Source organism: Scleropages formosus, chromosome 5 (assembly GCF_900964775.1).
Source record: "Scleropages formosus chromosome 5, fSclFor1.1, whole genome shotgun sequence".
Taxonomy (NCBI): Eukaryota; Metazoa; Chordata; class Actinopteri; order Osteoglossiformes; family Osteoglossidae; genus Scleropages; species Scleropages formosus.
The window spans coordinates 17,295,194-17,321,996 of NC_041810.1; the positions used below are offsets into that span (position 1 = coordinate 17,295,194).

The 26,803-nt window shown below is 43.6% G+C and overlaps 3 protein-coding genes across 7 annotated transcripts in view; 1 reads left to right on the plus strand and 2 right to left on the minus strand.

Annotated features, from left to right (window-relative positions):
• LOC108930908 (dynactin subunit 1-like) overlaps window positions 1-11,692 on the plus strand; it is a 28,317-nt gene extending 16,625 nt beyond the window's left edge. For all 3 annotated transcript variants that reach the window (XM_018746391.2, XM_018746392.2, XM_018746393.2), the window contains 13 exons: window positions 727-895; window positions 1,806-1,874; window positions 2,581-2,793; window positions 3,741-3,902; window positions 4,411-4,542; window positions 4,947-5,075; window positions 5,368-5,510; window positions 5,899-6,065; window positions 6,482-6,603; window positions 7,518-7,704; window positions 8,314-8,387; window positions 8,670-8,759; window positions 9,430-11,692. In XM_018746391.2, the coding sequence (XP_018601907.2) occupies window positions 727-895; window positions 1,806-1,874; window positions 2,581-2,793; window positions 3,741-3,902; window positions 4,411-4,542; window positions 4,947-5,075; window positions 5,368-5,510; window positions 5,899-6,065; window positions 6,482-6,603; window positions 7,518-7,704; window positions 8,314-8,387; window positions 8,670-8,759; window positions 9,430-9,567 (1,795 nt within the window). In that variant the 3' untranslated portion in view covers window positions 9,568-11,692. The remainder of the gene's footprint in view (window positions 1-726; window positions 896-1,805; window positions 1,875-2,580; window positions 2,794-3,740; window positions 3,903-4,410; window positions 4,543-4,946; window positions 5,076-5,367; window positions 5,511-5,898; window positions 6,066-6,481; window positions 6,604-7,517; window positions 7,705-8,313; window positions 8,388-8,669; window positions 8,760-9,429) is intronic.
• Window positions 11,693-13,283: 1,591 nt separating this feature from the next.
• fam113 (family with sequence similarity 113) lies at window positions 13,284-18,752 on the minus strand. Its single transcript, XM_029251905.1, has 5 exons — window positions 17,907-18,752; window positions 17,329-17,408; window positions 16,705-16,937; window positions 14,563-14,781; window positions 13,284-14,476 (listed from the first exon to the last, which is right to left on the minus strand). The coding sequence occupies exons 1-5, from the start codon at window positions 17,983-17,985 to the stop codon at window positions 14,215-14,217; spliced, it is 873 nt and encodes a 290-aa protein (XP_029107738.1). The 5' UTR covers window positions 17,986-18,752; the 3' UTR covers window positions 13,284-14,214.
• A 1,878-nt stretch (window positions 18,753-20,630) lies between these two features.
• The window catches only part of adam19a (ADAM metallopeptidase domain 19a), a 97,494-nt gene continuing 91,321 nt past the window's right edge, over window positions 20,631-26,803 (minus strand). For 2 of the 3 annotated variants that reach the window (XM_029252215.1, XM_029252214.1), the window contains exons 21-24: window positions 25,985-26,233; window positions 25,447-25,625; window positions 24,477-24,494; window positions 20,631-23,744 (exon numbers count right to left, since the gene is read on the minus strand). In XM_029252215.1, the coding sequence (XP_029108048.1) occupies window positions 23,693-23,744; window positions 24,477-24,494; window positions 25,447-25,625; window positions 25,985-26,233 (498 nt within the window). In that variant the 3' untranslated portion in view covers window positions 20,631-23,692. The remainder of the gene's footprint in view (window positions 23,745-24,476; window positions 24,495-25,446; window positions 25,626-25,984; window positions 26,234-26,803) is intronic. The other variant, XM_029252216.1, reaches the window with a different exon arrangement.

Below are 26,803 nucleotides of genomic sequence, written 5' to 3' on the forward strand. Positions count from 1 at the left end.
AATTTGCATCTCTATGTTCACCAGATCTAACAAAATATGTGTTGATTTCTGTGACTTTGTACATGTTTGTGGGAGTAGATGTTTAACAGGTTTAACTATTAATTGGCCATTTAGGCCACGTAATGAAGCAATATATAGATGGGGGAGTTGTAGAATTTATAAACAGCCATGGCTCTTCTGACTCTGCTGCTGCTGAGCAAGGTTGATTGCTCCAGCATACAAACGTTGGTGCGTTGACCCAAAACCGCGCTGAGAGCATGATGATTGAGTGCTTGAGATTTTCTACCGGTGAATATAGGAGAGTGAGGGATGTACTCATTGAGCAGAGTGCTAGAGAGGCCTCAAATTTAGATTGAACTCAAGAGTACCTTTTATTGAACTTCTCCTGGCCTCTAAAGAGAGTTTCACAAAGAATCGAAGCTCTGAATACTCTAGGTTGTGCAGAATTTTAAATGAGGTATCGTATTTAATTAGCTTTTCACCAAGCACCACATTATTTAGCTGGGTTGAAGTGAAGTTTTCATATCATTCTGAAGTTTTTAGATCTGAGGAAATCTTTTAAGAAAGCAGGAAATCATCACAAGGAGGAGGCGGAACTGGGCTGCAAGACTATTATTATGGATGGAACATAAAAGAAGACCAAATATGACTCATGCAACTACCATCATTCCATGTTCAGTGGTTTAGTGTGCTGTTAGTGTTCAGCCTGTGTGTTTTGTGGCGCAGTGCTCTGGACCAGTGCAGTGTGGATGTGTATAAGAAGATGGGCACCCTGTACCCAGAGATGAATGTGCACGAACGCTCACTAGACCACCTCATTGATCTGCTGCACAAAGACCAGTTGGATGAAACAGTGAACATGGAACCTCTCACCAAAGCCATCAAGTACTACCAGGTACAGAGCAATGCCTAGAAACTGCCAAGTTATTTTTCCACAACCTTCTTATTAATCTCTGTTGGTCTTTGTGGAATTTGAGGAAAGGTGTAGATAAAAAGAAAGCTTATCAAGGCAGCGCAACATCATGTTCAGTTTGCTTTTCTCCAATTTTGTTCCTTTCTACCCTTGAGGTGGGGGGGGGGGGACATCCGGGTGTTTGAATGCCTGTCAGCCATGTTGTGGATTTTGTCAGCTGAATTCACTACAAAGTCAGAGCTTCATGCTTGGATGGGAAAAGCATTAAGTTCCTGGTTCCCCTTGAATCACCCAGAGCCCTCAGATGCGCACGTAAAACTCATTACTTTAAAATCTAGTTTACAGACACGGAAAATTCAGCAGCATGCATTCAGCAAGAGGCCGGTTTTCAGCAAGACGTGACTTATTGAGTGTTTGAACAGCTCTTGTATCGCAGTCTGCACCATTCCGATTTGCAAGTCATTTATTACACTTTGCACCAGGAAGGTGGTTGTTGTCACTTGCTTTTGTATTCACTTGACTAAGCAAGCACATTTGTGGAATACTTGGGGAAAATGAAAAACTGCAGGCAAGCACACACTGGTTTGAGTATTGCTATTTTAAAAGTCAGGGCTAAATGAAACATCCAGGTTGGTGATTCTGAAAACCAACCTGTGTTGACTTTGGTTGACTAAGCATGTTTTTTTGTAAATGTACTGATGACATGGGGTCTTGAGAGGTGAAGTAGTGTTTAACTGAGCTCTGCTTTAATCCCTCTAAACCATCAGGCCCATCGGGGTTTCCTGTAGAATGTGCGCTGCTTTTTTCAGTTGATTAATCATGCTTAGTTGATCGGGTCTGGCCATTTAAAGCACGAGTATCATCTGTATTGTCTCATCCCTTTCCTTCAAAGCAACTGTACAGCATCCACCTGGCTGAGCAGGCAGATGACTGTACTATGCAGCTGGCTGACCACATTAAGGTAAGCAAAGAGAGCAAAGTTTCTGTAACTGCAATCTTCAGTACAATGTTCCCAGTCCTGTTTATTGTGCCCTCTTGCAGAGTGACCCTCTTATCCAGCTAATTTAATATGTTGCCTGTGCCACGACTCAGCATTATCCAATAGGAAATTGGTCTACTGGAACAATACTGAGATATCCTGACAAGCCAACTAATGATCATATTGTCAAATTCCCTTGTCACTCAGATACTTCTATTTATTTAGCAGAAGCTTTTCTCCAAAGTGACTTCCAGTGAACTCTGTGTAGTGTTATCAGCCCACACACCTTATTCACCAAGGTGACTTTCACTGCTAGATACGCTACTTACAATGGGTCACTCCTCCATACATCAGTGGAACACACACTCTGTCACTTACACACTATGGGTGAACCTGAACAGCATGTCTTTGGACTGTGGGAGGAAACCAGAGCACCTGGAGGAAACCCACACAGACACGGAGAGAACATGCAGACTCCGCACAGACTAAGCAGGGATGAAACCCACATCCTCTCGCACCACCCAGGCGCTGTGAGACAGCAGTGCTACTTGCTGTGCCACCGTGCTACCCTATACTTATGTCTTGTGATTTAGCCATGATTGAAAACTCTGTTTTATTAACCTTTATTTTCTGATTTATGTGTGACGTTTTGGTACAGACCTCTGTAACCCCTGTTTACATTCTGCAGTTTACCCAGAGTGCCCTGGACTGCACAGCAATGGAGGTGGGTCGCCTGCGAGCTTTCCTTGAACCCGGGCAGGAGGCCAGTAATCTGGTCATCCTGTTTAAGGATGTGGAGACCTTCTGCAGTGATACCCGTCAGTTCTGCAAGAAGATCCGTCGCAGAATGCCCAATGCTGATGTCCCTGGAATCCCAGCAGCTCTGAGTTTCAACCAGCAGGTATGCTGCACCCACTTTGAGCTGGAAAACTTGGAGCAGTTAAGTTTTTTGTAAATTTCCACATGTGCACCTTTCATGTTCTTTAGTTCATTCATGTAGTTACCACTATAACTAGGTTTTTTGAAGAAATCACCATGAACCCATGGAACTACAGTCTTCAGTTTTTGTGGCGTAAAAGATCAAATGCTTATACGTTTTACATACATATTCATTATGTGCGTTTAAAAACCTCTTAGTCCTGTGGGTCTGGCAACACTAAGGAGATTGAAACCTCTAAAAAATTTACAGCAGTCACACAATGAGTATCTGTTTTGGAGGCCATTCTGCACACAGCTTAACAGAATGGCACTTTTAAATACTCAATTCTGCCAACAAAAACATGTATTTTCAAATGCTTTTTGATCGTTCCCCTCCTGCCCTGTTAAATTCCTGCCCAGCGCCTCTTGGCTGAGCTGCCGCAAAGCACAGGTGGGCCTGGCATACGAGCTCAACCCTGGGGGTCCACACTGGGGTAGAGGTTGGGTCACAGACGGCTGGAAAGCTGGGCCAAGTTGGACTACACCCGAGATTATAGGTCACAGATCCCTGGAGGAGAATCGGGGGAAACTTTAGAAGAGAAGTGGAGTCCCCTTGGCAAAGTGATGCGTTAAACCTGACTGACCTTGTGCAAGAGCCCAGCACATGTCAACAGAACCGCTGCACAGCCAGCACCAGATTGACTCCTAAAATATACTTTTAAAAACTGGTAATTTTGTTGTAATTACCATTAGATGCTCCACTGGTTATAGTAAAAATATGATTTGTAATTCTTTCCCCAATGATGTTGACTGTAACAAGGGGACAGTGCTATGTGCCAGTGACAATGTCACAAAGCTGCGATGGGCGTGTCTGCATTGCAAGGGGGCAGGACTGTGCCAGTTTTAGTGATTCGCTGCCATCTGTTTCAGGTGTCGGACTCCCTGATTGACTGCCGGAAGCACTTGATACACGTGGTGGCTGTGCTGCAGGAGGTGGCGGCTGCAGGGACCCAGATGGCGGCGTCCCTGGGTGAGCACGAGGGCCTGTCTGCCCTCAAGCTGGAGGACGTGGCCTTCGCTGCGGGAGAGCAGGTATGTGACCGCACAGCTGTCTCCTTTTAGGCTACAAACACATTCCCTGGATGTGTCAAACACTGATGCTGTCATGACTGCATTGTTACCGCAACCTTTCACAGTACAACACCTTAAGCATTGCTAAAGAGTCCAGGGATGAGTGTGTGAAGTTAAATCACCAAGGGGTTTAACCCTGGAGCCAGGATTCATGCAGCCTTCGGAGCAGTAGGATGCCATCTGTGCTTTTCATGTACCTGAATGAGATTTAAAAATCGCCCTTTCTGTCCTTCCTATTTAAAAAGCCATTTATAAATCCAGACCAATAATAATCAAGGATGTGGAATCCTTCACCTTGCTGGCATTATAACCTGGCCCAAATTTCTAAAGCAGTCAGCAAAAATCGAAGGCCAAATCAAATGTGTTTGAGCAAAATTAATCCCCAGGAATCTCCGGCTCTGGATCAGTGTGTTTATGGTGTGGATCATGATGGTTTAAAACACACACGCCATCTGCCTTGTTCTTCCAGGTGTATGGCTCCCAGGGCACTCACCCCTACGAGTGCCTGCGCCAGTCCTGCAGTGCCATCATTGCCACCATGAACAAGATGGCCACTGCCATGCAGGAAGGAGAGTACGACGCAGCCAAACCGCAGAAACGGGTGAGAGAAGCACTTCAGTCTGCATACGCCTTCATGTGCCAGTTGGTGGAAATATCTGGTGCCGGCAGCATAGACATAGTGTAGAGAGGGAAGCCATTTTTGTTCAGTCCAAAGGTTTGAGGATATACTTTTTTGCCCTCAGGTGTCTTTATTTTTATTTAATACCAGACTTCTGTTGGATAAACCTGAGTCTTTGCAGTAAGCTTGAGCAACACAGACACACACCTCTTGGCTGAGGAGAGAAAGATGAACATTGAATCAAGTTGCCTTAGGGTGTTTACATTATTCATAAGTGGCTGAAAACCTCCCACCCTCTGCTTCCAGATTTAAGGTATGTACGATAATTTAACTATGCTTCTCCAGTGCTCAAACCTATGCTATCACTCTCAAACTGTCCACTCCAGAATACTCCACCAGTGGAGCTAAGGGCGGCTGCACTGAGGGCAGAGATCACAGACACGGAAGGGCTGGGGGTCAAGCTTGAGGACAGGGAAATGGTCATCAAAGAGCTCAAGAAGTCACTAAAGATCAAGGTAAGTCAATGGAAGCACAGGTGGAGCAGATCACCTGCTGTGACCATTATCCAGAGTATGGTTTAATTTTGTAATATTTACTTGTTAGTTGTCATCTGACGTTGCATGATCTAAAAACGTCTAGATTAAATGCAGTGTGCTTCTGGAGCTTAGCACTAGTTCACTCATGTATCCAAAATGTTTTAAGCTTTAAAACATGTTTTTTAATTAATTTTGATACCTGATTATTAAGTCTCTCAGATAAATGGTCATCTGTGTGTTTGTGTGTCCGTCCGCCCACGGGGTCTTTCAGGGCGAGGAGCTAAGCGAGGCACATGTTCGGCTGAGCCTGCTTGAGAAAAAGCTGGACTGCTCGTCCAAAGATGCAGATGAACGTGTGGAGAAGATCCAGACCAAACTGGACGAGACCCAGACTCTGCTCAAGAAGAAAGAGAAGTAAGGAGGCAGGGGGTGTAGAGTGAGGATAATGAAGGAACTCAAAGGGAGGAGAAGGCATCTTTGGCATGGAGGTTAACATTAATTTGACACTTTGTGTGCATTGCCAAATTTGGGTCCTTCATTCAGTAGTGTTAATTTGATGTCTGGATGTAGTGGAAAGCTAGTGGAACTCCAATTAAGACAAAAAATTGGATATTGTTGGCGTGGGTTTGGTATTCAGCGAGCAATTTGGTTTGAATTTGTGCTTTGTGGCCATTGGAACGAGATTAAAGTCGACCCTTTCACTACTAGCGCGTACTTTCCTGCCAGATAACAACCTTTTGTTCTGTCTCCATGTGGAGTCTTGAGGCAAACAAAGTTCACCACCAGTCCTTCCCTCCTGCAGGGAGTTTGAGGAGACCATGGATGCCCTGCAGGCCGACATTGACCAGCTGGAGGCGGAGAAGGCTGAGCTGAAGCAGCGCCTCAACAGCCAGTCCAAGTCAACTGTGGAAGGGCTGAGGGCAGGTCCAGCCTCTGGCATTGCCTCCATAGTCACAAGTGTGACAGGAGGTGAGTTTCCTCATCCTTGGTTCCCTTGTGCAAGTGTGAAGAAACACAACATCTTGGATTATATGTATTCTGTCTCAGCAAAAAAGAGAATGGAGAACTTTAACTCAAAATAATGTCTTATTTCTCCAGTGTTAACCAGGAGCAAGAGGCTATGAACGTAAAAAGCATTTCCAAATTGTAGTTTCTTCAATTTGAAGCTAGCATGTGTTAAGGCATCAGTGTGCTAACTGCCCTGCTGAGTGGTTGATAGGATCTCAGCTTTGTAAATGCCACTCATTGACTCCGAGGTCCTGACTAAGCGTGACTCATTGTTTGTGACCACTAGCCAGACAGTAGACGTCTTCCCTTGGTCTTGCTGGGGAGCCTGGAATTCAGCATCGTTGCACTCTAACCATACACTGCTGTGCCCCCTCCAGTGCCCAGTCTAGGCACACTTCCAGGTCAGGTCCAGGTGGTGGACTCTCCTCTCCTCATGCAGCAGATCCAGGCTCAGCGTCTCAGCATCAAGCACCTGAAGAATGAGAACAACCGTCTGAAGGTGAGGAGTGTTGCTGAATCAACCATTCATCCTCCTGCCCTCCTCCAGGTGGTGTTCTGTGACTAAGTTTTCCGTCCCGGTTTCCCATCCATCTCTTGAGAAACAGGAAAAGGGCCATAATGTTTTGTATAACTGTCTTTTATGGGCTTTGTTTTTAAAAGAATTTAAAAGCAACCCCATTGAGCTGCTTCCTGTTTTCAGTGTACATGATTTACAGACTTCTGGGAAATGTGCTGGCCTCAGTAAATGCCACCTAACGGATATGCATGGCAGCTCTCCTGGACTGGAAATCATCACCCTGAGCAGATGTTTGCACAGCTCTGACAAATTAGCCAGACCTGGGAGAGTGTCAGACTGAATTTTGTTGGCAACAAAACCCTGAAGCCCAGCTGGAAGCTGGAAACCAGTATCTGGCTGAAGGAGTGCGGTGTGGGGTGGGGGGGGGTCCCTGTCATCGCCACCCAGACCTTTCATTTGGTCACACCCTGTGAGATCTGCAAGTGCCCTGGATCTGCAGCTTCATCTAACAGCCGAGTAATTACTCCCAACTGCCAGAAGAGGCCTCCAGCAAGCGCTGTCGCCACGGGAACACACAAATTGGTTTAGGTCAGCAGAATCCAGGATTAACGCTCACTTAATTTACTGCACTCTGGGGGCCCCAGTTGTGAGCCTTAGCTACCTGACTGTGCCTGGGCTTCTATTATGTCCGTCACCAGGGTTCTGTAGTTCTTTCCAGTACTTGAGCATCTACACAAGCACAACAATGGGAGGTTGTCTTGAGAGCTGAAATAGTTGTGCTACTGTGTCCGTAGTTGAGAACAGGTAAGGTGTGCTCAGGAGTGGAGAAATGGCTGTTTTTGGTTGTGGTGCCAAAAAAAAAAAAGAAATCAAAACTCTGCATTTTGCTCCCTCAGGCTGAGAAGATGAATGCCCAGCTGGCTTCTCTGCCTCCACTCCATGTCTCGAAGCTGCCCTCACCAGAGAGCTCTCAGCCTGCTGTGGCCTCCAGCGCCCTCTACCGCAAGACCGACCAGCTCATGGAGACCCTGCTCAAAATGAGCGCAGGCATCAAGGTGGTGGATGTCACTGGGAAGACCCCAGGTCAGCTCAGCCTTTGGCTTTGGGGGGGGCAGGGGAACCCCTTTTTGGTTTGACTGAAACCACTGCCTAGGTAATCTGCCACCAACTGAACAAGGCAGTGGAATCAGCTTACTTATCCCGTGGTGTTCCTGTTATGGCCATTTTTTTTCTACATGCCCATTGAAGTTTTCTTTCCTGTAATTGTCAAACTAATCCATGCTTTTGTGGTGCATAATACATGCTGTCATGTGAATGTGCTACTCCCTAATTATAGAGATGGTTATACCTACAAAAACTCTTAAACAGTATAACTAAAAGCAACACTAGTCAAACATGTTACTTCTGGACAGCGTGATAATAAAATTTATGTACTTTAGCTTTAACATCCAAATGGTAAAAATACAAGTTTAGCTATTCCATGTCTAACAATAATTGCCCCTTACTCAATATAAGGAACAGCAGAATTATAAATTTCTCTTGCCTGCACTTTGAGCCAAATTCCTATTTTCACATCAGTCACTCAGTGGAAAGTAGTATAGCACGTAATGGTCTTGCAATGCTTTGTGTGCCGGAGGTGGGGGATGTAATAGACAGGCCGGGTGGGAGTGATCTCATCTCTGTCTGTTACAGTGAGCCCCAGCGCACAGCTCCTGGAGCAGACTGCACGCCTACGGTCTCTGAGCGAGGCGCTGGACCGGCTGAAGGTGAGTATGCTGACATCTCTGACTGTCCCAGATGTGGGAGGGGAGAACATGGGAGCCATACAGCCCACTGGCACCAGCCTCAGCAGCCATTCCAGACAGACATCCTGCTTCTCAGTCCTGTAGCAGATGCAACTGCTCACCTGGGGAAATGGCCTAGAGCAGCCAAGCAGGGACTTTTTTTTTTTTTTTTTTTTTTTTTTTTTTTTTTTTTTAAATAGATTGCCATCAGTTCATCTAAAACCACAGCTGTATGTTTACTAACTATCGTTTACTCTTTCCCAGGATGAAGTGGCTGACCACGTAGTGAAACGGCAACCAGGTGCTTGCACTCCCTCTGATTTTGCCACATTCCCCTCAGTGCCCTTCATCAAGGTGAGCCTAGCCACTGTGATTCCTGCTTTGCCCATTATTTCAGTGCTATTGCAGCCAATTACCAGTTCACACTGTAGCCCCATTTGGCTGCTTGTGGGGTCCATAAATATAACATTTTGCCTAAATGATGTGTAATTCAGCCCAGATGTGAAATACTTGGCCTACATTTTGTCAAGCCAAAACTAGACATGAAATCCTGGGAGCATGAGGGGAAGAGAGATCCAGGACATACTTCCCCACCCAACATTCTTAAAGGATACTTTGAATCTGGGATGGATTAGTCAAACTTTGCTCTCTGTAGCATTGCAGCTCAAGAAAAAAAGCTGTATTTCTGGTCCTTGCAGATAGTTTGTTGGCCCTGCTAATGTGATCACGCACATAGACGCGTACCTGTTTTATAGGGTGTTTTTCAAAATCATAGCGACACTGATCATATCTGCTTGAGAAGACATGCACCTTTTTAAGGGGGAGGTTAAGCTCCGGTGTGGAAGTTAAATAATTGCATATCTTCCAGCATGGACTCTGGACCATTGTACTTCTGTATTGGACAAGTGGTTATTGAGACTATTTGAGCTCTAGTCTAAGTGGTGTCTTAAAGATTGGTCAGCAGGCTGTTACCCTCCTCCCCTCCCACCACCCAGTGTCTAACATGGATCCTTTTTTTCTACAGGCCACTGAGGAAAAGAAGGGGGACACAGTGTTAGTGGGAAAGGTGATGTTTCCCTGCAGCCGTGGAGAAGAGCAGGTGCATCGCCTTGTTTTGTCCCACCAACATCTACACAGAGTGCACCACCTCCTGATGACCTAGGCCCTTAACTTTTCCACAGCACTTGGACATCTGAACTAAGTACCTTTCTGAAGGAAAAGCACAATTTGATTTGACTATCTTGTTTGGTTAGTGAGTTGTTTGTTTTTCCCTCTAGTTTCACTTAAATTATGGGATGATGTAGGTTGTTTTGTAATATGGGGAAAGAGGTACCTGGAAAGTCCACACTGTGCATGGGGTGAGCCTGTTCCTACAAGAGAATAATCAGTGACCAGAGCTTTTCTTCTGTATGCATCAAATCATTTGCATGGAGAACTAGGGTGTACATGAGCAGGGGCTGTAGTACGAGGTAGAAACAGCTTGCAGCCACCCTTACGAGCAGGAATGATGGCCTTAGCTGTGGCTTATCCAACCTGTGCACTAGAACACTGATGTAACATTTGTAAAGGCTAGTCTTCATCCTGAAAGTGCAGTTGATTGGCAGGAGTAGCGTTTAAATTGACAATCAACCCCTCCCCCTTGACTTTTGTACTTTCACACAGTCTTCAATAACTTTCAAAATTGGTATGTAAGAAATCTTTAGCTGAGAATTTCTAAAGTGTTCTTTTGCTTTTGTTACCTCTGGAACCAGCTTTAGCAATAATCCATTTAACTGACATGCTACAAAAAGTTCCAACTATGTTTTTAAATGTATACTGCAGGTTGTGGGGGTCTGACATGGCATAGAAAAATGTGTGTGTGGGAAGATAACAACTATACACTACAATGTACAATGTTGTTTATGAAGGCCACTAAGGTAGGACATGGCAAACTAGGAAGGGTTTAACTCATGTTAAATTACTTTTCTAAAACTAAATCTTGCTGTTTAAAAACTACCACCAGTGGTGGCATGCTGTTGAAGCTGCAGCCTGAAAAGTGATCTTGTCAAGTGTCCTTCACATGGATGGAGGAGCCCTTCAGTCAGTTACAAAAAAAACTTGTGCATTCTTAGAAATTGCTTGGCCACTGAATGGTCATTTTCACCCAGTGCAGCACTAAAGTCCACCTACCTGTTGTAAAAGCTTTTGTTGATTTTAGTTTTAGCATTCTGCCAAAGATGATCTTCCTCCTACTGTTGCAGACCAAGAGACGTGTGTTGCACGTCCCCTTTACCTTCATGCAGTGAAGGAACACTTTAGTACTGTAGCTGTTTGATTAATAAAGCTTTCTTACAATTTACACCCACTGTTTGAAGTTTTAAAAAACTTTCTAAAACATTGACTCCCCCCCCTTGCCCAAGGCCTCATACTTCATTGCAACTTAGAGCTGTTCAGAGCTTATGCTTGGATGTAAAGCCAAGGTGAACACAAATATAGCACATTAGCCTTTTAATTCCTATTGGGAATTGAGTGTTCATATTTGAACTCAGATCCTTCATGAAGATCTTCTGCACCCCCTGGCTCTTCAGAAGGAAATCCCACCGCTAAAGACAACTAAACCCCTGTAGTTCATGTGCTATAGTGCAGTAGTTCTCTAAATAGTACTGTTTCCAGATTTCAGTCTAAAGTTCTGCAGAAACCAAGGCTGCACTTTCTCTTGTGATGAAACCATTGAGACCAAGGTCTTAGCAACTCTTCTTACACATTACACATCTGAGGACACCCTACATGAACACCACTACCATCTGTCTACAGAATGGGATTGGAACAGATCACTGTACATGTGACTGCTCTCTGTATTAATAGGTCTAATGGCTATGAAGCGGGAGAGGGGGCTGCTGGCAGGCAACCCTTTGCAGAGCATCCATTAGTGATCTGACATGCATAAACAGGTACAACAGGCCACTGAGATCCAATCTCTGTTTTAACGAGACCTAGGGTCAGTGAGAGTATAATTACTTATGCCACTCATTAATCTACACTTTAAAAAAAAAAAAAAAACCAGACTCCAAACTGACTATATACTGCCACAGAAAAGTCTAGAGCTGCTTCTTGCTACACACTCACTAGCCATTGAAGGGAGCATCTGTGTGACACATTTGCGGGAGGTCTTAATGGGAGCACCACTCCCCCTACACACCAATCAGTGCAGCTACTTAGAATTCCACATGCAGCAGGTTCCTAGAAATGAATCCCAGACATCTGAAGCACACCAAGGGCAGTTTAATTTACTTCAGTCTGAACATAAACACCAGATCTACAGTTTAAAATCAGTTAAAACAATGGATTTAGAAACACCACCTAAAAGGTGAGCAACAGTTATTCTAGTGTCAAATAGATTATACTCTAGGGTACACACCAGATCTACAAAGCTGGTAATTACTGTATAACCAAATATTGACTAGTCCTAAAGGATGACTTTGAAGGGATTTCCTGCATTTCATTAAGATCATGTTAATTAATTATCAGGGGATTATAGGTAAACTGCACCTTTCTACCTGATGTTTGCCCAGCAACATTATTCAGCAAAAAGGACTTGCTTGTGGGCACTAGATTTCTTTGAATGCTTCTGGTTTGGGGTTTCCCATCTTGGAAAGTCCTTGCAACTTCCATGCTGCCACCTAGGGATACAAACACCACATAGGGCAGTTTGACCTTACAACGATTGGCACCGTTACACTTTGGCACATAAAATGAACTTGGAATCTAGTTTGTGTGATGACAGACACCTTAAGAGCCATAAATACTTTCAGGCAAGCATTCATCAGATCCTTGATTCAACCCAGTGACCCAGTAATGGTGAGGCAATTCCTTTGGCACGGACACCAGGACAGATTCAGAACCTTGTTCTGTTCCAACAACTGCTGTGCTCCATTTATCACCAAGTGCCCTTGTGTCACCCATGTCCAAAGGATCATGCTCTATATGAAGCGCATACAGGACAGGATCCCAGTTGACAGAAATTAGACATGCAGCTAATCTGGCTTCAGATCCAGAAGAAGCCTTCCTTGTAATACCCCTAATTTGGCTTAATTCAGACTGATGCAGAGAAAGCGTCAAGGGGTAAAACGTCCTTACGTTAAAACAGCAGCAAACATGTCTAAGCAGTAAGTAGCTATTCTGTGAATTCAGATTTTCATACAGCTTAAATACATAATGACGTCAAAGAACTGTGCAAATGTGCTCAAATTGTTTGGAAGAGATCATGAAAACAATATTGTTCTCCATTGTTCTGAGCAATGCAGACCTCCCCTAGGATGTGATTACCTGCAATGGTGGAACACTCCCAACAAGCTGCCTCGAAGTTTGAACATGCTTGATGCGTGCATTGCTGGGTGCGCATGTAGTATGGGATGTTTATTTGCAAGTAGGGCCTGGGAGCTTCATACAAGGGCTGGGGGTGCAGTGGACCAGGCCAATGCCATGGTGGATGCACAACAGCTGGAGAAGGGAATGGAAATCATTTTCTCTGGTGCCCTTGGCCTACTTGAGCTAATCCAGAACCATTTTAAATACTTAAATTTGACCTTTCAGAGGTGAAGAAATGTTCAATGCAAGCATGCAGATGAAAGCCCAAGTTACTCTTGACAACACATGTATAGATAAGTGAAAAAATATTTTACATTCTCAATAACAGGCTTTAGATTTTTCACTATATGATAGCAGGCAGCTCTACTTCCATGCTGAACACCAACATCTGGATACATCTAGAGGCACTTGAGTTATTTTGATGCCAATACACTTCAGTTGAGATTAATGGCTTTATTTGCACTAGAAAATCTGAAATGCCAATTTCCATTTAATCAAATTCCTGTCAAAGACCCTTTTCACCAACAAAAGTTTTCCACTGATAACTTGAGTCCTAAATGCCTATATCAATTAACCTACTCTTGGGAAATGCAACTTTACTCAAGAGTAATGGACTCTACAAGTGAGTAGGAGGAGTCTAGGACTGTCATCTTCATGTGCTGCTTTCTTGGGTCCCATTAAGCCTACAGTAGAGCTGGTGGGGAACTTTGAGGTAGTACAGAGCAGTACCTGCTGGAAAGTTGTTTACCTGAGCAAATCCTATTAAGTTAGCTTGTGTAACTAGTATGAGCAAGGGCGCTGTTCGACACTTTACCTCCAGATTGATAGGGACTCATTGCTGGAGGTTGACTGAAATTCAGTGGCACTGGGTGTAAATGTTGGGGTATGCACTGGGGCATCATTCTCAACCTGTAATCTGGTGAGGGAGAAAGTGTCTCTGATCACAAATGTCAATCAAAATGGTCAAGTACTACGAAGCCCACACTAGCAGAGCTATGTTCAGCACTCATTCCAAACAAAAGCTCCACAGCATGCATACAAGTAGCTACACAAAGGTGGTAGGTAAGCTTAACCAAATGCTGGCAATGGTCACACCATAGCTTCAAGTCTGGGATACTAACTAGCTCTCATGCAAGTTTAAAAGCCAGCAGAAATATCAGTTTCCTACAGCAAATCTCCAGATATTCTGACAACATTAACATACCTACAGGTGGTAGGGCATTCGCAGTGAGTTCAGGTGCTTGGGCAGCTTGCTGCATGTGTTCACTGAGGTCTGCTAGAGGGCAACATTGTCAAAATGTAGGGTCAGAGGGAATATTCATCTGAATCTCAACTAGGACTAATTTCCTTCATTAAAATATAAACACCAACATCCTAATCTCTTCTACAAGAATTTGCATTGTCTCCCTTCTACCACTGATACTAGCAGCAATCACCCTACAGTCCTGCAATGCTCACAGAACTAGCGGTGTGGCAGGTACTGTTCCACATCCCACACATGGGCAGCATGTTCAAGAAGCAGGCAGGTGATGCGCTGATATGCGACAGCGATTGTTGGGGGCCCATCCTTCATAGACTGCACAGCCTGGCGGATGTGGAAGTGCATGTCCACCATGATCGTGCTGTGGCTGTTTGCTACCATGCCGCTGTAGCACACATACTGCCAAAGTCTACTGCAGCCCCAGTTACTAAATTCAAAGTCAGAACAATTACTTAGTTTTGCATTTTATACTGTTCAGTGCAGTCATGACTACCTGCACCACATACTGCAAAGAAGCTCATCATAGCTGGAAAATGTTTTCATTTTAACTAATGGGCCACTGCAGAAAAGAACTTCTTTGAATGAGAAGGCATGGAACAGGTCTGGCCTTCACCTACCTGAGGCTGGAAGTAGCCACCAACAATATTCCCACTTACAGGCATGCTCATGTTCCACATCACTATGCATTCTGGAGGGAGGATCTCCTTCAACTTTGCCATCGTCTTGTGGATATTTTCTCCATACTTTGGAACCCAGGACTGACTGAACCTGCAGTAAAGCCAATTCAAGCTATGGTCTAAGCTGGATCTTGGACAACTACAGGTCAAAACCACAACAGTGCTGACTGACAAGTACTTGAACTACATCCTAGAATGTGGGTTTTCACTGGTTTCTCCAAGTCTTGTTTGAAATCCAACAGATTGGATTTCACACCAAACTTAACGCTTTCCAATACGTTAAAACCCTCTGGCATAGAGTTCCACAGCATTCCTCCTTCACTGCATGAAATGGATTCCATGCTTGTCACCCTGATGTGTTCAGCCTTTGCATTGATGGGGAGAAAATTCAATTAAAAATGTAAGTGGTAGAGAAAGTTTTGCAAGGCTAGCAAGTTCAGCTCTCAGCACAATTGCACTCATTTTAGAAGTGAGTCAAGTCGCTTCTGGAAGCAGTCATGAGGCGAGACCATACAAAGACAGGAACTTGGAAAAGTCCCAGTTCTGACTGGCTGACTGCACACAGAGCTCAATCCTGGATCAATAGGACTCATTAACCTTGATCAATAAGCAACAATTCCATCTACAGTTCACAAAACACTGAAGAACCCATAAATACTAATCTGCTAAACAATTGGTGGCTGGATCACCAGTGCTTCTGTGATTACAGAAAGAGAGCAGAAAATGTGCTGAAAATATAACCAATCATTCTTAGATATCCTTCCATTCAACCATTCCTACAAAAACAAATCGACCAATATCAGTATTGAGCAGTAGACAGCAGGTGGGCCATAAGAAAAAATTAAGGCAAACCAGAAGGTACCATGGATACCTTCATTCAAACCAGACCGAAATTAACATTTACAACAGCTGGTGGTGAGCCATGCTCTACAGTTATTCAATGGCAGCTTTTAATATCTATAATAGGTTATATAGCCACTTGTTACGAAGTGTTCGTGATGCAATTAAACTTTGGTTTTACGCAGGCTGGTTACTTCTGACTGACAGACACCAACTATATGTCACTGTTCCTCAAGTTCTCTAGAAATCATGATCAGTAATTGATCAGCTGTTAATGAATGTATCATTGAATGGTACAGATGGTCCTCGATTTACAATGGGGTTACGTTCCGCAAAACCCATCGCAAGTCGAAAATGCGTTTAATATACACCTCTGCGTGACAGACTGGGAGATGCGGGTTGCTGCCGCTACCTTGAGTATCGCCCCACATATCACTTGCCTGGGGAGGACCAAAATTGGAAGTACGGTTTGTACTGAATATCTAGCACCACCTCACCATTGTAAATCAGGGGCCACCTGTATAGTGATCAGTCAACCCTGTCTGGTCTTGAGTGTCTGGCATGATGCTACTTCTTTTTTGCATGGCACAAAAATGGAAGATTCAATTATTGCTCAAGCTGATATTTTAATGTGCAAAATTTTTGCTGATTCCTGCCAAATATAAGAGCAAAACCAGTCTTCCACTCAAAAACTGATGCACCTCCAGTAGCACACAATTTACCTCAGTCAACCATTTTATGGAATTCCTTATCGTTAATCAGTGCAGTTCTTAGAATTATTTTTGTCATTCACGTCAACGGCTGTGAGGTTTTCTATTAGTCATGGAAGGTTACAGTGCCAGTCAAAAGTTTGAGTACACCTGGGCACCATCTGAATGGGACAAACTGGACAGAGGAGTGAAAGCAAAGCAACGCTGATGTGTCCTACATATCTGGAAACTACCGCAGCAAAGCTGGGAAGACATGGCTCCTCATCTCAAACTTAACCAAATGCATTGTGGTTAAAAATTAGTTTGCAGCAAGTGTACTCAGTTTGGACCTCCTCAAAACATTTCAATCAGCTAGCAGCTTGAGTATATTTATTCAAACATTATTGCATGTAGCATTTTCTTTATTCCAGTGTGAGTCATGTCATTGATATGTGCTGATAGTTTCAGGTATGTGCACAAATTACCTGGACAGGTCCCACACACAGGAGTTGAGAATGATTATGTCCGGCTTCACTCCACTGTCAATGGCCGCTAGGACATTGTCTGTGTAATTAGAGATGATTTCCGTGGTATAGTACAAACGGATCAGGTTATGGCTCCCGCAGTACTGCCGCACCTCCCGGTAGTCCTCACTGTTGGTTGTCTCGCATAGAAGGCTACCCTCCAGCAGGGTGTCGCTCTCGAAGCTCATCTCTCCCTGTGTGGTCAATGGAGAGGGACTGGAAATGAGCGCAGCGGTGCAGGAACGGTTGGGGGTTGCAGTGGCACTTGAGAGGTACAGAGCAGTTGAACATCTCACTACTCTTGTCTGAAGATGCACCATGGCAAGATCAAAAGCAGTCAAACAGCACCAAGATAAATCTCTGGCATCTTGGGGTCCCTTTGACTAGAGTGCACAGAAGTCCACCAGCTACACATAATGCCCAAACGTTAGTCTCCACGCAGCATATTATTAGGGCTCCAAAGCCAGCTGTATAATGGATTGCCCTGAAGAGCATCGAAAAGCGAACATTGCCCTTCAGGACAAACATGGATGATATGCCATTTGAATATCAAACCATGAGGACCAGCTGAGAGATCCCTTTAACCTTGAGCTTGAGTTGAGCCATGGTCAGGTACGCACCCTTCTCTAGGAGCAGCACGAGATCCTTGTAGACAAACCGTTGTACGGCAGGTCAGTGACAAGAATTACATTGGAATGGCTGCTTTTCTACTACAAAAAATAAAAAATTGCTGCTTACCAATACAACTGAAGCTAAACCTTCAAACATTTCAATTTGTTTAAATTTCCTTCCCAATATCCTGTCAATGTAGTTAAAGTACATTCTTTGGTGCAAACATTCTTAATTTCCCTTTTCATTATAATATCAGTGTCTACTAAAAACAGATTTTTTGCCTCAGAAATCTCAGTTTTTGTGAGCTGAGCTCATACAAACTGCTAAATTTTTCCTTTTTAAAATGAATTAAGCTTATTTATTAAATTAATGAAATAAATTAGCCCATTATGTGGGCCTAACTGCAATATTTATCGTGAGAATTCCTAATAGAATAATTTAAGGATTAATTCCAAGTAAAGTAGGCAGCCCATCAGTCATTATGTACTCCTCCAGGCTTACAGTTTACATTGATACTGATTCTCTGTCTTGTACACAGGGATCATATTCATTGGAATCCCCTTTAATAAAGACAAACTTGTTGCGGAGAAGCCTATCGGCTTGGCTTTGGGTGATACAATCCCTAGTCATCAATTTGACCGGGAGGCCTAAATCAGGTAAAGAAGTGCAAGGTAAAACAATCCAGACATTAACATAAATACAAATTATTGCTAAATGTAATTATTGAACCATCAGTAAAGTTCAGTATGTGTAACAATGATCACCCTATATTTTTCTTAATTTTTGACATTTTCTCCCTCATTACTTGTAGTCATTCTTTCAGCCAAATAATGTATTTATTGTACAGTTAACATTTTATAATACATCCTTATTACTTCAGGTGCAGATTTTGAAGTAACAGGGCTTTTGGACCAATTACAGAAAAAATGACCTTAAATAAAACCAGATAAGCTGCAGTCTCCACCACGTTTAGAAGAAACAAACACTTTTTTGAGAAGAAACAACCACCTTTTAATTGCTCCTTATGATTTTATTGCTCTGTGGGTGAACCCAACACACCTGTGGCTCTTGAGTTAGGAAACAATTGCATGTGCTCTAAATACTACCTCAGTTACAAACTTGCTGGTTCATACTTTCTGTCTTTTTAGTTCTGCATCAATTTTCTGCTGCAAGTAGGCTGCAGGCACTATGCTGTGAAAATTAGCTGTAACATGACAATTTGTGGTCATACTTATTTTCTTTTACTTATTTCCATGACAATGCCTAGCACCTGGGACACTGCTTATGCAAAGCTGGAAAAAAGTTAATTAAAGAGGTAATTATGCCTCCTTTATTGCTGAATCTACTTCTCGGCTGTAGCGGCACCATGTAAAAACTTTTAATTTGTTTTCTCCTGCACTGGCATCTTTATTTGTTAAAAGTCTTTATTCCGAGAGAAAATTATACAAATAAACTTCCAAAATTTCCTTTTTGGAAAAAGCATGCTTTGTGAGCACATGGACTATCTGCTTTAGCTCTGTTGTTTATTTAAAGACAGTTAAGAAAGCACTTGAGATAGCTGCAGATAAGCTCACCATTAATGAGACAATTAAGAAAAGCCCAGTTCATCACTCGTTTAGCTTACGCCTTTTAAATATGGATCAGGCCAAGCCACCGTGGTAATTAACAGGCTCCTGAATTCACTTATAATTCTCCACAATTAAAATAACAATCAGTTCATTGAATGCAGAAGAATAATAAAAACTTCATGCAATTTCCTTGATTATATTTATTTATTTCTTTATTTATGTTGTACCCAGCTGGGCTTTAAAATTAAAGGGAAAAAAAAAGGCTGCCAGTTCCATCACAGGAAGTGCTCTGCTGTAGTACCCTTGAGTGAGCTACTTATCCTGAATTACTCCAGTACAGTATCCTGCAGTGGAAATGCTTGGCATTTTAAGCCTTTTTGAATATAAAAAAAAAATCAGCAGAGCATCATAACAATGACAACAATGATATCAAAAGGGGACTTCAGTTTTCCTGATGTGGAAATGACAATACGGGTAGATTTTAGCAATGCTGAGTGAAGAATCCTTGTTAATATGTTTAACAAAATATCGGTGCTTCAGCTGCTCCATCCCTGTTTGAGTAGGCCTTTGATTTGTTACTAAGTCCTACCCCATGTCCAATAACTAAAGACAAACAAACAAAAAAACCCACTCCTAATGGTACAAATCCATCACGGTGCAAATAGTGGGCGTCCTGCTTTTCATTACTGTTTCTACTGTGGCCTCACTGTAAAGTTCAACTTCTAAAGTGAGAAGGAAATCATTATCACTAAATATTGACATTTCCCATTCGAGGTTTTGATGTGTTGGGACAGGGAAAGAAAAAGCTGCAAGAGAGTCAAACTACATGTACATGAGTAAATCACAGGCATAATAGAGGATGGCACCCACTCCAGTGCTAAAATAAGAAGCATTTAACTGATGCTTTTCTCCAAAGCAACTTAGAATGTTAACCAACCAATGTCAATAACAGCTCGTCCCAAGTGGGGTTGCAGCAAGCTGCAGCCTATCCCGGAAACACAGGGTGCAAGGCTGAAGGGGCAGGGGAAACACCCTGGATAGGACGCCAGTCCATTGCAGGGCACCCCAAGTGGGACACCCAGTGGGCATCGGCCAAACCTGCTGCACCGTCACACCCCCTCCCCCCTTAGAATATTAAGCTACCTACAGTTATTCACCTGTCTATAGAGCCAGGTAATTTTTACTGGAGCAATTTAGGACAAGTACCTTGCTCAAGGGTACTACAGCTGGACGTGAGATTTCGACCCTGCAACCTCAAAGTCCAAAAGTGGCAGCAGCAATCACTACACTGTAAATACATTTTCTACATATATACAGTTACTTGTGTAATGTAAACCACTGTCAATTATGAAAAAAAGTTTTCAGGAAGTCTTCCCAAACTTTTGACTGGTACTGCCTGTGGACCTGAGGTATTTCCACACGCTGATTTATTACTAAACATCAACTTACAATATGAAATTTGTACCCTAACCAACTTTCTGTGGCTTACCCATTTATACAGCAGGGTCATTTTTACTGAATCAGTTCAGAGTAAGTACTTTGTTCAGCGATACTACAGAAGGAACAGGATTCGAACCCCAGAGTTTCAGGCCACAAGGCATCAGCAGCAGTCGGCATGCTACCAGCTGCTCTTAAGTGTTAGTAAGAATGGAATTAATGGAAATTGAGCGAAGCTGTCACACCACATAGTGACAAGACTCTTCCCACCAAAGTGTCCTACCAACTGTCGCCTTGACCTCAGTGGCATCGTGTGTTTAGATGACCCGATGAATCTCGCGTAATCGGAACGGCACACTACAGACACTCAAAGAATGGAGATGCACAAGGGGAGTTTAAAGCAGTGTTCTTTATACAACAGTCAAGTTGGCAGTGCTTCCATACATTTTCCAAAAATGAATACAAACATCACAAAAGGACTATTAAATGCTTCTTCCCAAAGCAGAGCCCGACACGTGATTCCACAGTCACCACCCCCTATCAGTCAAGTATAAAGGAAGGTGTGTGCGAGCACTTGATGGTGAACAGGAGGGTGACCTGTTATTGCTCTGTTAACGTGTTTCATACAGTCCTGTTGGCTGTAACGCAGAGCCGAGTCACACCCGTATCCAAGGCGACAGATCAAGTCCGTGGTCGGGTTCCATGTCGACGATTCCCCTCAAGTGTACCCCAAAAACGTGTGCCGTGTCTTCCGATGCGCTCCAGGTCCAGCACCAAGGTTTCGGTCACACATGATGGAATAAAACGTAAAAAAAAGAAGTAACAACTAAGAATGAAACGGATTCAAATAGCTGGGAAGGATGTTGAGTCGCTCTGTCTGCGTCTCTATCTCGAGACTGCGACGGCACGTTGTGAAAACGTCATTATTCCGCCGCCCAGGAACACGGTGAGCTGCAAATTAACGCGTACGCGGTATCTCTCGAAACCAAGTGCGTCTCATTTCAGCTGCGTTGCCCAGTCAGCATGAAATTCTGCCTCTGGCTGTTTTTGGCGCTCTGGTAATGGGCTAGAAAGTGTCTCGATTGATAAATCTCCCCCATAAGCCCATTCCTCTTGGGCGATAGTGCTACCATTCGAGGCCTTGATGCTCTAAACATATTACCCCCCCAAGATAAGTGCGCTGGGTGCAGATTCCTCATTCGCAACAGGCGAAAATCCATTACAGGGCCGAACGCGAGTTTGCTGGACTGACGTCACCTGATGTTTATGCATCAGCAGACAGGAGCTCTATAATTCTGTCAGGTTGTGTCCCAGACTGCTGTCTGGACCAGCTGGTGTTCCCCAAGGACGCCTTAACGATTGCCTAACAAATTATATGGACTTAGCTCAGGTAAACTCTTCTGCGAAACAGAACAAGGTGCACTTTGTTGTTTTTGTCACTTACAAAAAAATAAAAAAAAAAAAACAAATGTACCGATTTAATGGTTCCTTTTCTTGTAGATGCGGGAAGGAACAGCGCGAAGGATGCGTCGCTATGGTTCTCAGGGTCATTTAATTCCCTTTGATGCCCAACTGAAGTCATTACTACATTTTACTCTGTCATCACTGAGCCCTATGGAAGAAACAATCATTGAATGTGCCTGAAACTTTCTTCTCAAGGTTATTTGAACATAAAGTCTTTCTTCCTCATATCTATCACACTCGTACCCATGTCCGCAGTGTTCTGGGAAACAATTTGCCAGGTGATTTGTGTACGACATGTCAGGCAGAGGGGGTAAGAGCTTGTGATACTCTAAGGCCCCAAACAGCAAGCCTTCTGCCGTCTCGGATGAGAGAAGAGGAAAATCCGAACCGTGCATTTATGACTTTAAGATGATAGCGCTGCAGTGTTTGAGCTCTAAGCAGAAGGGTTCAAAGCAGTGCAGAATAATGTCTTGACAATACTGAGAACTAAACGTGTGACTGTTGACCAGGCCTGTGGAGCCATTTTGAAGGAATCCAATTAATTCAGGCTCAGCAACTGAGAGGAGACACCATTGTGTTCTTCCAGATCACCACAACCAGTACATCCTTTATGTCCCCTGATCTCAATGGTCAATATGAAAACATCATGATTTTCCCACTGATTACATTGGTGTCTCACCCAAGGTGTACTCTGCCTCACGTCCTCTGTTTCCAGGACAGGCTCTGGACCACTGTGACCCTGCACTGGACAACTGGTTATTGATAACAGATGGATTGATGGAGGTTCTTATGCCATCAGTCTAGCTGTAGTTAGTATAATTTTGTTGGAAATTGGTTTGAGGTACAGACAGACATTGTGCACTTGGGTTGGAACTGGTCCCAAAACAGGATCCCTAGGTAAATTCGAAAAAAGTAAGGTTGAGCTCAGGCTGAACATGGAATGGACTTGGATTTATGGGGGGATCATAAAGGATTTGAAGCAAGCTTGTTAGAATGAAAAAAAAATATCAGTAGAAGACCTTATCTCGTAACCATTGCGCCACCTTGGAAGCCACTGCAGTGCTTATTGTTGCCAACACTCAAAGAGGAGCGCATCTGCACTGAGGTAGAGATACTCGAACAATGCAGGAAGGCCTAATCGATGTTTATTTCAAAAGGAGATCCGAAATGTATTTGTCCCAGAACGTAGTGTTGTCACACTGCACCAGCTCCATTAAACCGATGTAAAAACCACTACACAGACGTAGCCTGATTATAACGTGGCATTTTTCTAATCTGCTTCCTGGAACTGAAAACAAACTGTAGTGAGACAGTTTAAAAAAGAAATCCCAGATTTTTAATCTTTGTAAACTGTTTTTCTTTCCTATATGGACATGATTGGGACAGGTTCTTCACGGAAAAACATAAATAAAGAACTGAAGATTCAGTGAACTACAAACCTTAAAAAAACACTGATCTACAGAAACATTATGAGGAAATGAAACCAAACAACTAGTCAACTCTTTGGCACTTTACATATACAGTATAAAAACAAACAAAACAAAGCTTTGAGAAAAAGGAAAAAAAAGGAAAAACAATGAAGTAAATAAGTGGAGAAGTTGGATTTCCACGAGACCTTCACCCAGCTACATCCCAAAGGCCTGGTCGGAAGTCTCAGTCTGCATGTCCTCCTTGCAGAACCGCGTCGTCTTGAGAGCTGGGCTCAGATGTCTCCGAGAGGAACATGTGACACCCAGGAGGGGTGGGACTACAACTCGCACGGCATCTGTAGGCCCACCCCCTCCCCCCAGGTGCTTAGCCCTTCGGTAGGGGCTCCATAGTGCAAATAAGCTGTCTGCAGTCCCTTTGATCGGCCTCTCCTCTGCAGGTCATTTTTGGAAAGGAGACGAGGCTGTATTGGGCTTCACCCCGGGGGCGGGCCTGGAGAAATTGGGAAGGCAGGGCACGCTTACGACTTACAACAATGACCTTGTGCTTGTCTAGGATTTCAGGAATGCATCGATTTCCCCCACTTAACCAAAAACACTGCAGGCGGGAGCAGTTTCTAAAGCATTAATGCAGTAGAAGGTGGAGGATCACACCTCCTTCACGCTGACCACCCAGGACCAGAAGTACCAGTGCTGTAAACATCACCAAGTCTCTAGAACTGAGGACGGCAAGGAGACATTTTGCTGCTTTGACTTTGAAACAAAACGCTGGAGATGGGCCCCCCCATGGAACGCGGCTACGGGTCGACAGATTGATTTCTGGTGAGCTGCAAAGTCAAAGATTTGTCCACCGCAGCACGGGGTTTAACCGTAGCTTCGCGATGCAGATTTATACCTGCGAGGTGGAGTTATCGGCTGGCGATTAAGGCGGCCTGGGGTGGAGAGCACTGCACACGTGAAAGCTTTGCACGCTGAGTCATAAAACAGAGTACTTGGACGCACAGGAATGCATCTAGATCGGCCGTTTTTTTTTTTTATTACCGGGATGATGGCTAAGTTTGGAAAGGCTGAGTTTGTTCCTCGGCAGTCTCCGGAGTAATTACCAAGTGACGTTTACAAGGCAGATTAATGGTTTAGTGAGCAATGAGTTAACGGGTTATCACGATGGGATCATTTGCCGCTCAACACTGAACAAAAAAAAATGGCTGGAAAATGATGGACTTACTTATGAGGTGGAATGGGTCTGGAAAAAAAGAAAAAAGAAAAAAAAATACACAGAAAACATGAATAACGCAACAGGCGGCAATTAGTAGACCTGTGTCTAAAATTCACTCAGAATAAATTCATAGCATAATGTGTGAAGGTATACTGAAATTTTCACACCTTTTAGGAACAATCCAAATGATTTATAAGGACTCGGCATTATTTTGACAGCAAATCGTGAACTTGACTCAGTTTAACACAATCCAGACAGAGATAATGGTGACGACCATGACAAAACACAAAACACTGGTTCTATGAAAAAATATCAGCATTTTTCTGACACTTTTCTTCAAAGTAACTTGCAGTGCTAAACAACCTATGCAGGTCTATACAGCTGGGCAATTTTACAGGAGCAATTTAGGGTAAGTACATTGCTTTTAGTACCTAGGATCCAAATGCAGCAGCTCTAACCGCTACGCTACCAGCCGCCCCTGTAAAGGAACAATCTACCCACAATGCTGTTCTCCTTTTGTTAGGCAATGCTGAGTGAACACTGTCCATCATCTTACTGGAGCGGTTAGGTAATCTTTTTATAATTACTGTTGCGCAGGAAAATTGCTTGCATTTTACATATGAACAGTTCCTAATGACTTTTAGTATTAAGACCTGTAATTAACATAGTTAAAATACCACTGATGCTGCTATTAGCTGAAAGCCATACTTGCTACATCCTTGTAATACTGGCATAGAGGTCACGAAAGGTATGAATAAGTCAGTGAGAATTAATGCTGCAGTACATTTCAATATTAAACCCAAGATAAAGACCCTGATCCTTACAATGATGCATTAGTAAAGCACACATTCCAGATGTTTCTCTGGAGTATTTCGGATTTATAGTGCGGATGGAGCTCTATAATTAGTTCCTTTAAAGACTCTCAGCGCCTGAACGTTAAGTCTGATGATTTAATGCGAGAAAACAGGTGGTGACTCACTTGAGGGCTTTGAACGGAGAGACGGCCGACACCTTCCCCACCGGCTTGGGCCCAACAACAGGGGGCATCATCACCAAAAATTCACCAGTGGGCTTCGGGGGTGCCGTGCGGGTGGGGTTCAGAGGTAGCGGCCTCTGCGGTGGCGAAGGCGAGAGCCTGGGTCGCAGCTCCGAGACCAGCTGCGAGGAAGAGGAAGTACGCGTCAGTGCGGCGGTGCAAACGGGCCTCCTGTCACCGAGCGCTTCCTGCTTTTCGTGAGACAGAAATCAAAGCTGACCTCTCACACGTGGACAGTGAGCGCCAGAGTAACCATCTGCTGGGCTCTCGAGCCTCGAGATGTCCAATGTGAAGTCAAAACAGTGCTGTGCTTAGCGAAATTCTCTATCGCCCTTAATTAAATATTCTTCAGCACTGAGCAAAAAATGCAATTCGGTGAACAACCTTTCATATAAAGTCAGAATATTTATTTTTTTTCTAAAAGTGAACGAGTTTCACGTGCACGCACACAAAGATGTGTATACGCATGTGAAATGCTTACCAGTGGGCTTCGAGATGGGACGAGGGGGAGGGGTTTCTTGGGCGGAGTGAGCTTCTGGGGGACCTCCGGGGACCTGGGCGGAGCGGCCGGGGGTTTTGCCAATGGGATGGGGGGACGAGGAGCTGCAGGGTCCCGCCGGGTGCCAGGGGACGGTGCAGGTCGCAGAGGTCGCACTACGTTGATGGACTGATTGCCGTTGGGAACGGGAGGAGGCCTGAGCGGCAGGACCTCTTTGCTGGTGTAAGGAAGCTGCAGGGACCACAGAGACACATGGAGCATCAGGACCCTGGGCATTGTGGGAATGTAATGGAAAGCCACACAACCAATGGATATGACAAAACATGCACTTTGAATGTAAAAAAAAATACATATTAAAAATTGAATTAATTGTTAAACATGTTTTAAACTTTTAATACTAAAAATATTTAAAGTAAGACTAAGGTAAAACTTTATTGTCCAAGTACAAGGGTACATACTGTATAAGGAATATGCAATTTTTGATTTTGACATGCTTATACACACAACAATAAATGAACGCGATACAATAAAAACAGACTATATATTCTTTTTGACTGTGATAATTCCATATATAACAAATACATGTTTTTTCAACTGATGAACAGTGTACTGTTCATTAAAATAGCATTTTATGATGTATTAAAAATACATGATAATTTTCATATCAGATTAAATATTCCGTTTAGTCCCTTAAAAGTGGTTTGCTTCAATGATTTCTATTAAAATGCATTTATTTATTTTTTAAGTTAAAATTCTGTAGCCCAAACAACAGCCTTTCGCAGCTCAGTGGATAACACAGCA

What these genes read in the sequence shown, in the direction of transcription:
- fam113 (XM_029251905.1), bottom strand. Translation starts at nt 17,985, where the DNA reads ATGACTAGGGATTGTATCACCCAAAGCCAAGCCGATAGGCTTCTCCGC. An exon ending in CTTTATTAAAGGGGATTCCA is followed by an intron (nt 17,409 to 17,906) that starts ATGAATATGATC and finishes ACTGACCTGCCG; the next exon opens with TACAACGGTTTGTCTACAAG. An exon ending in TGGCTCAACTCAAGCTCAAG is followed by an intron (nt 16,938 to 17,328) that starts GTTAAAGGGATC and finishes TTGACCACACAG; the next exon opens with GGAGAGATGAGCTTCGAGAG.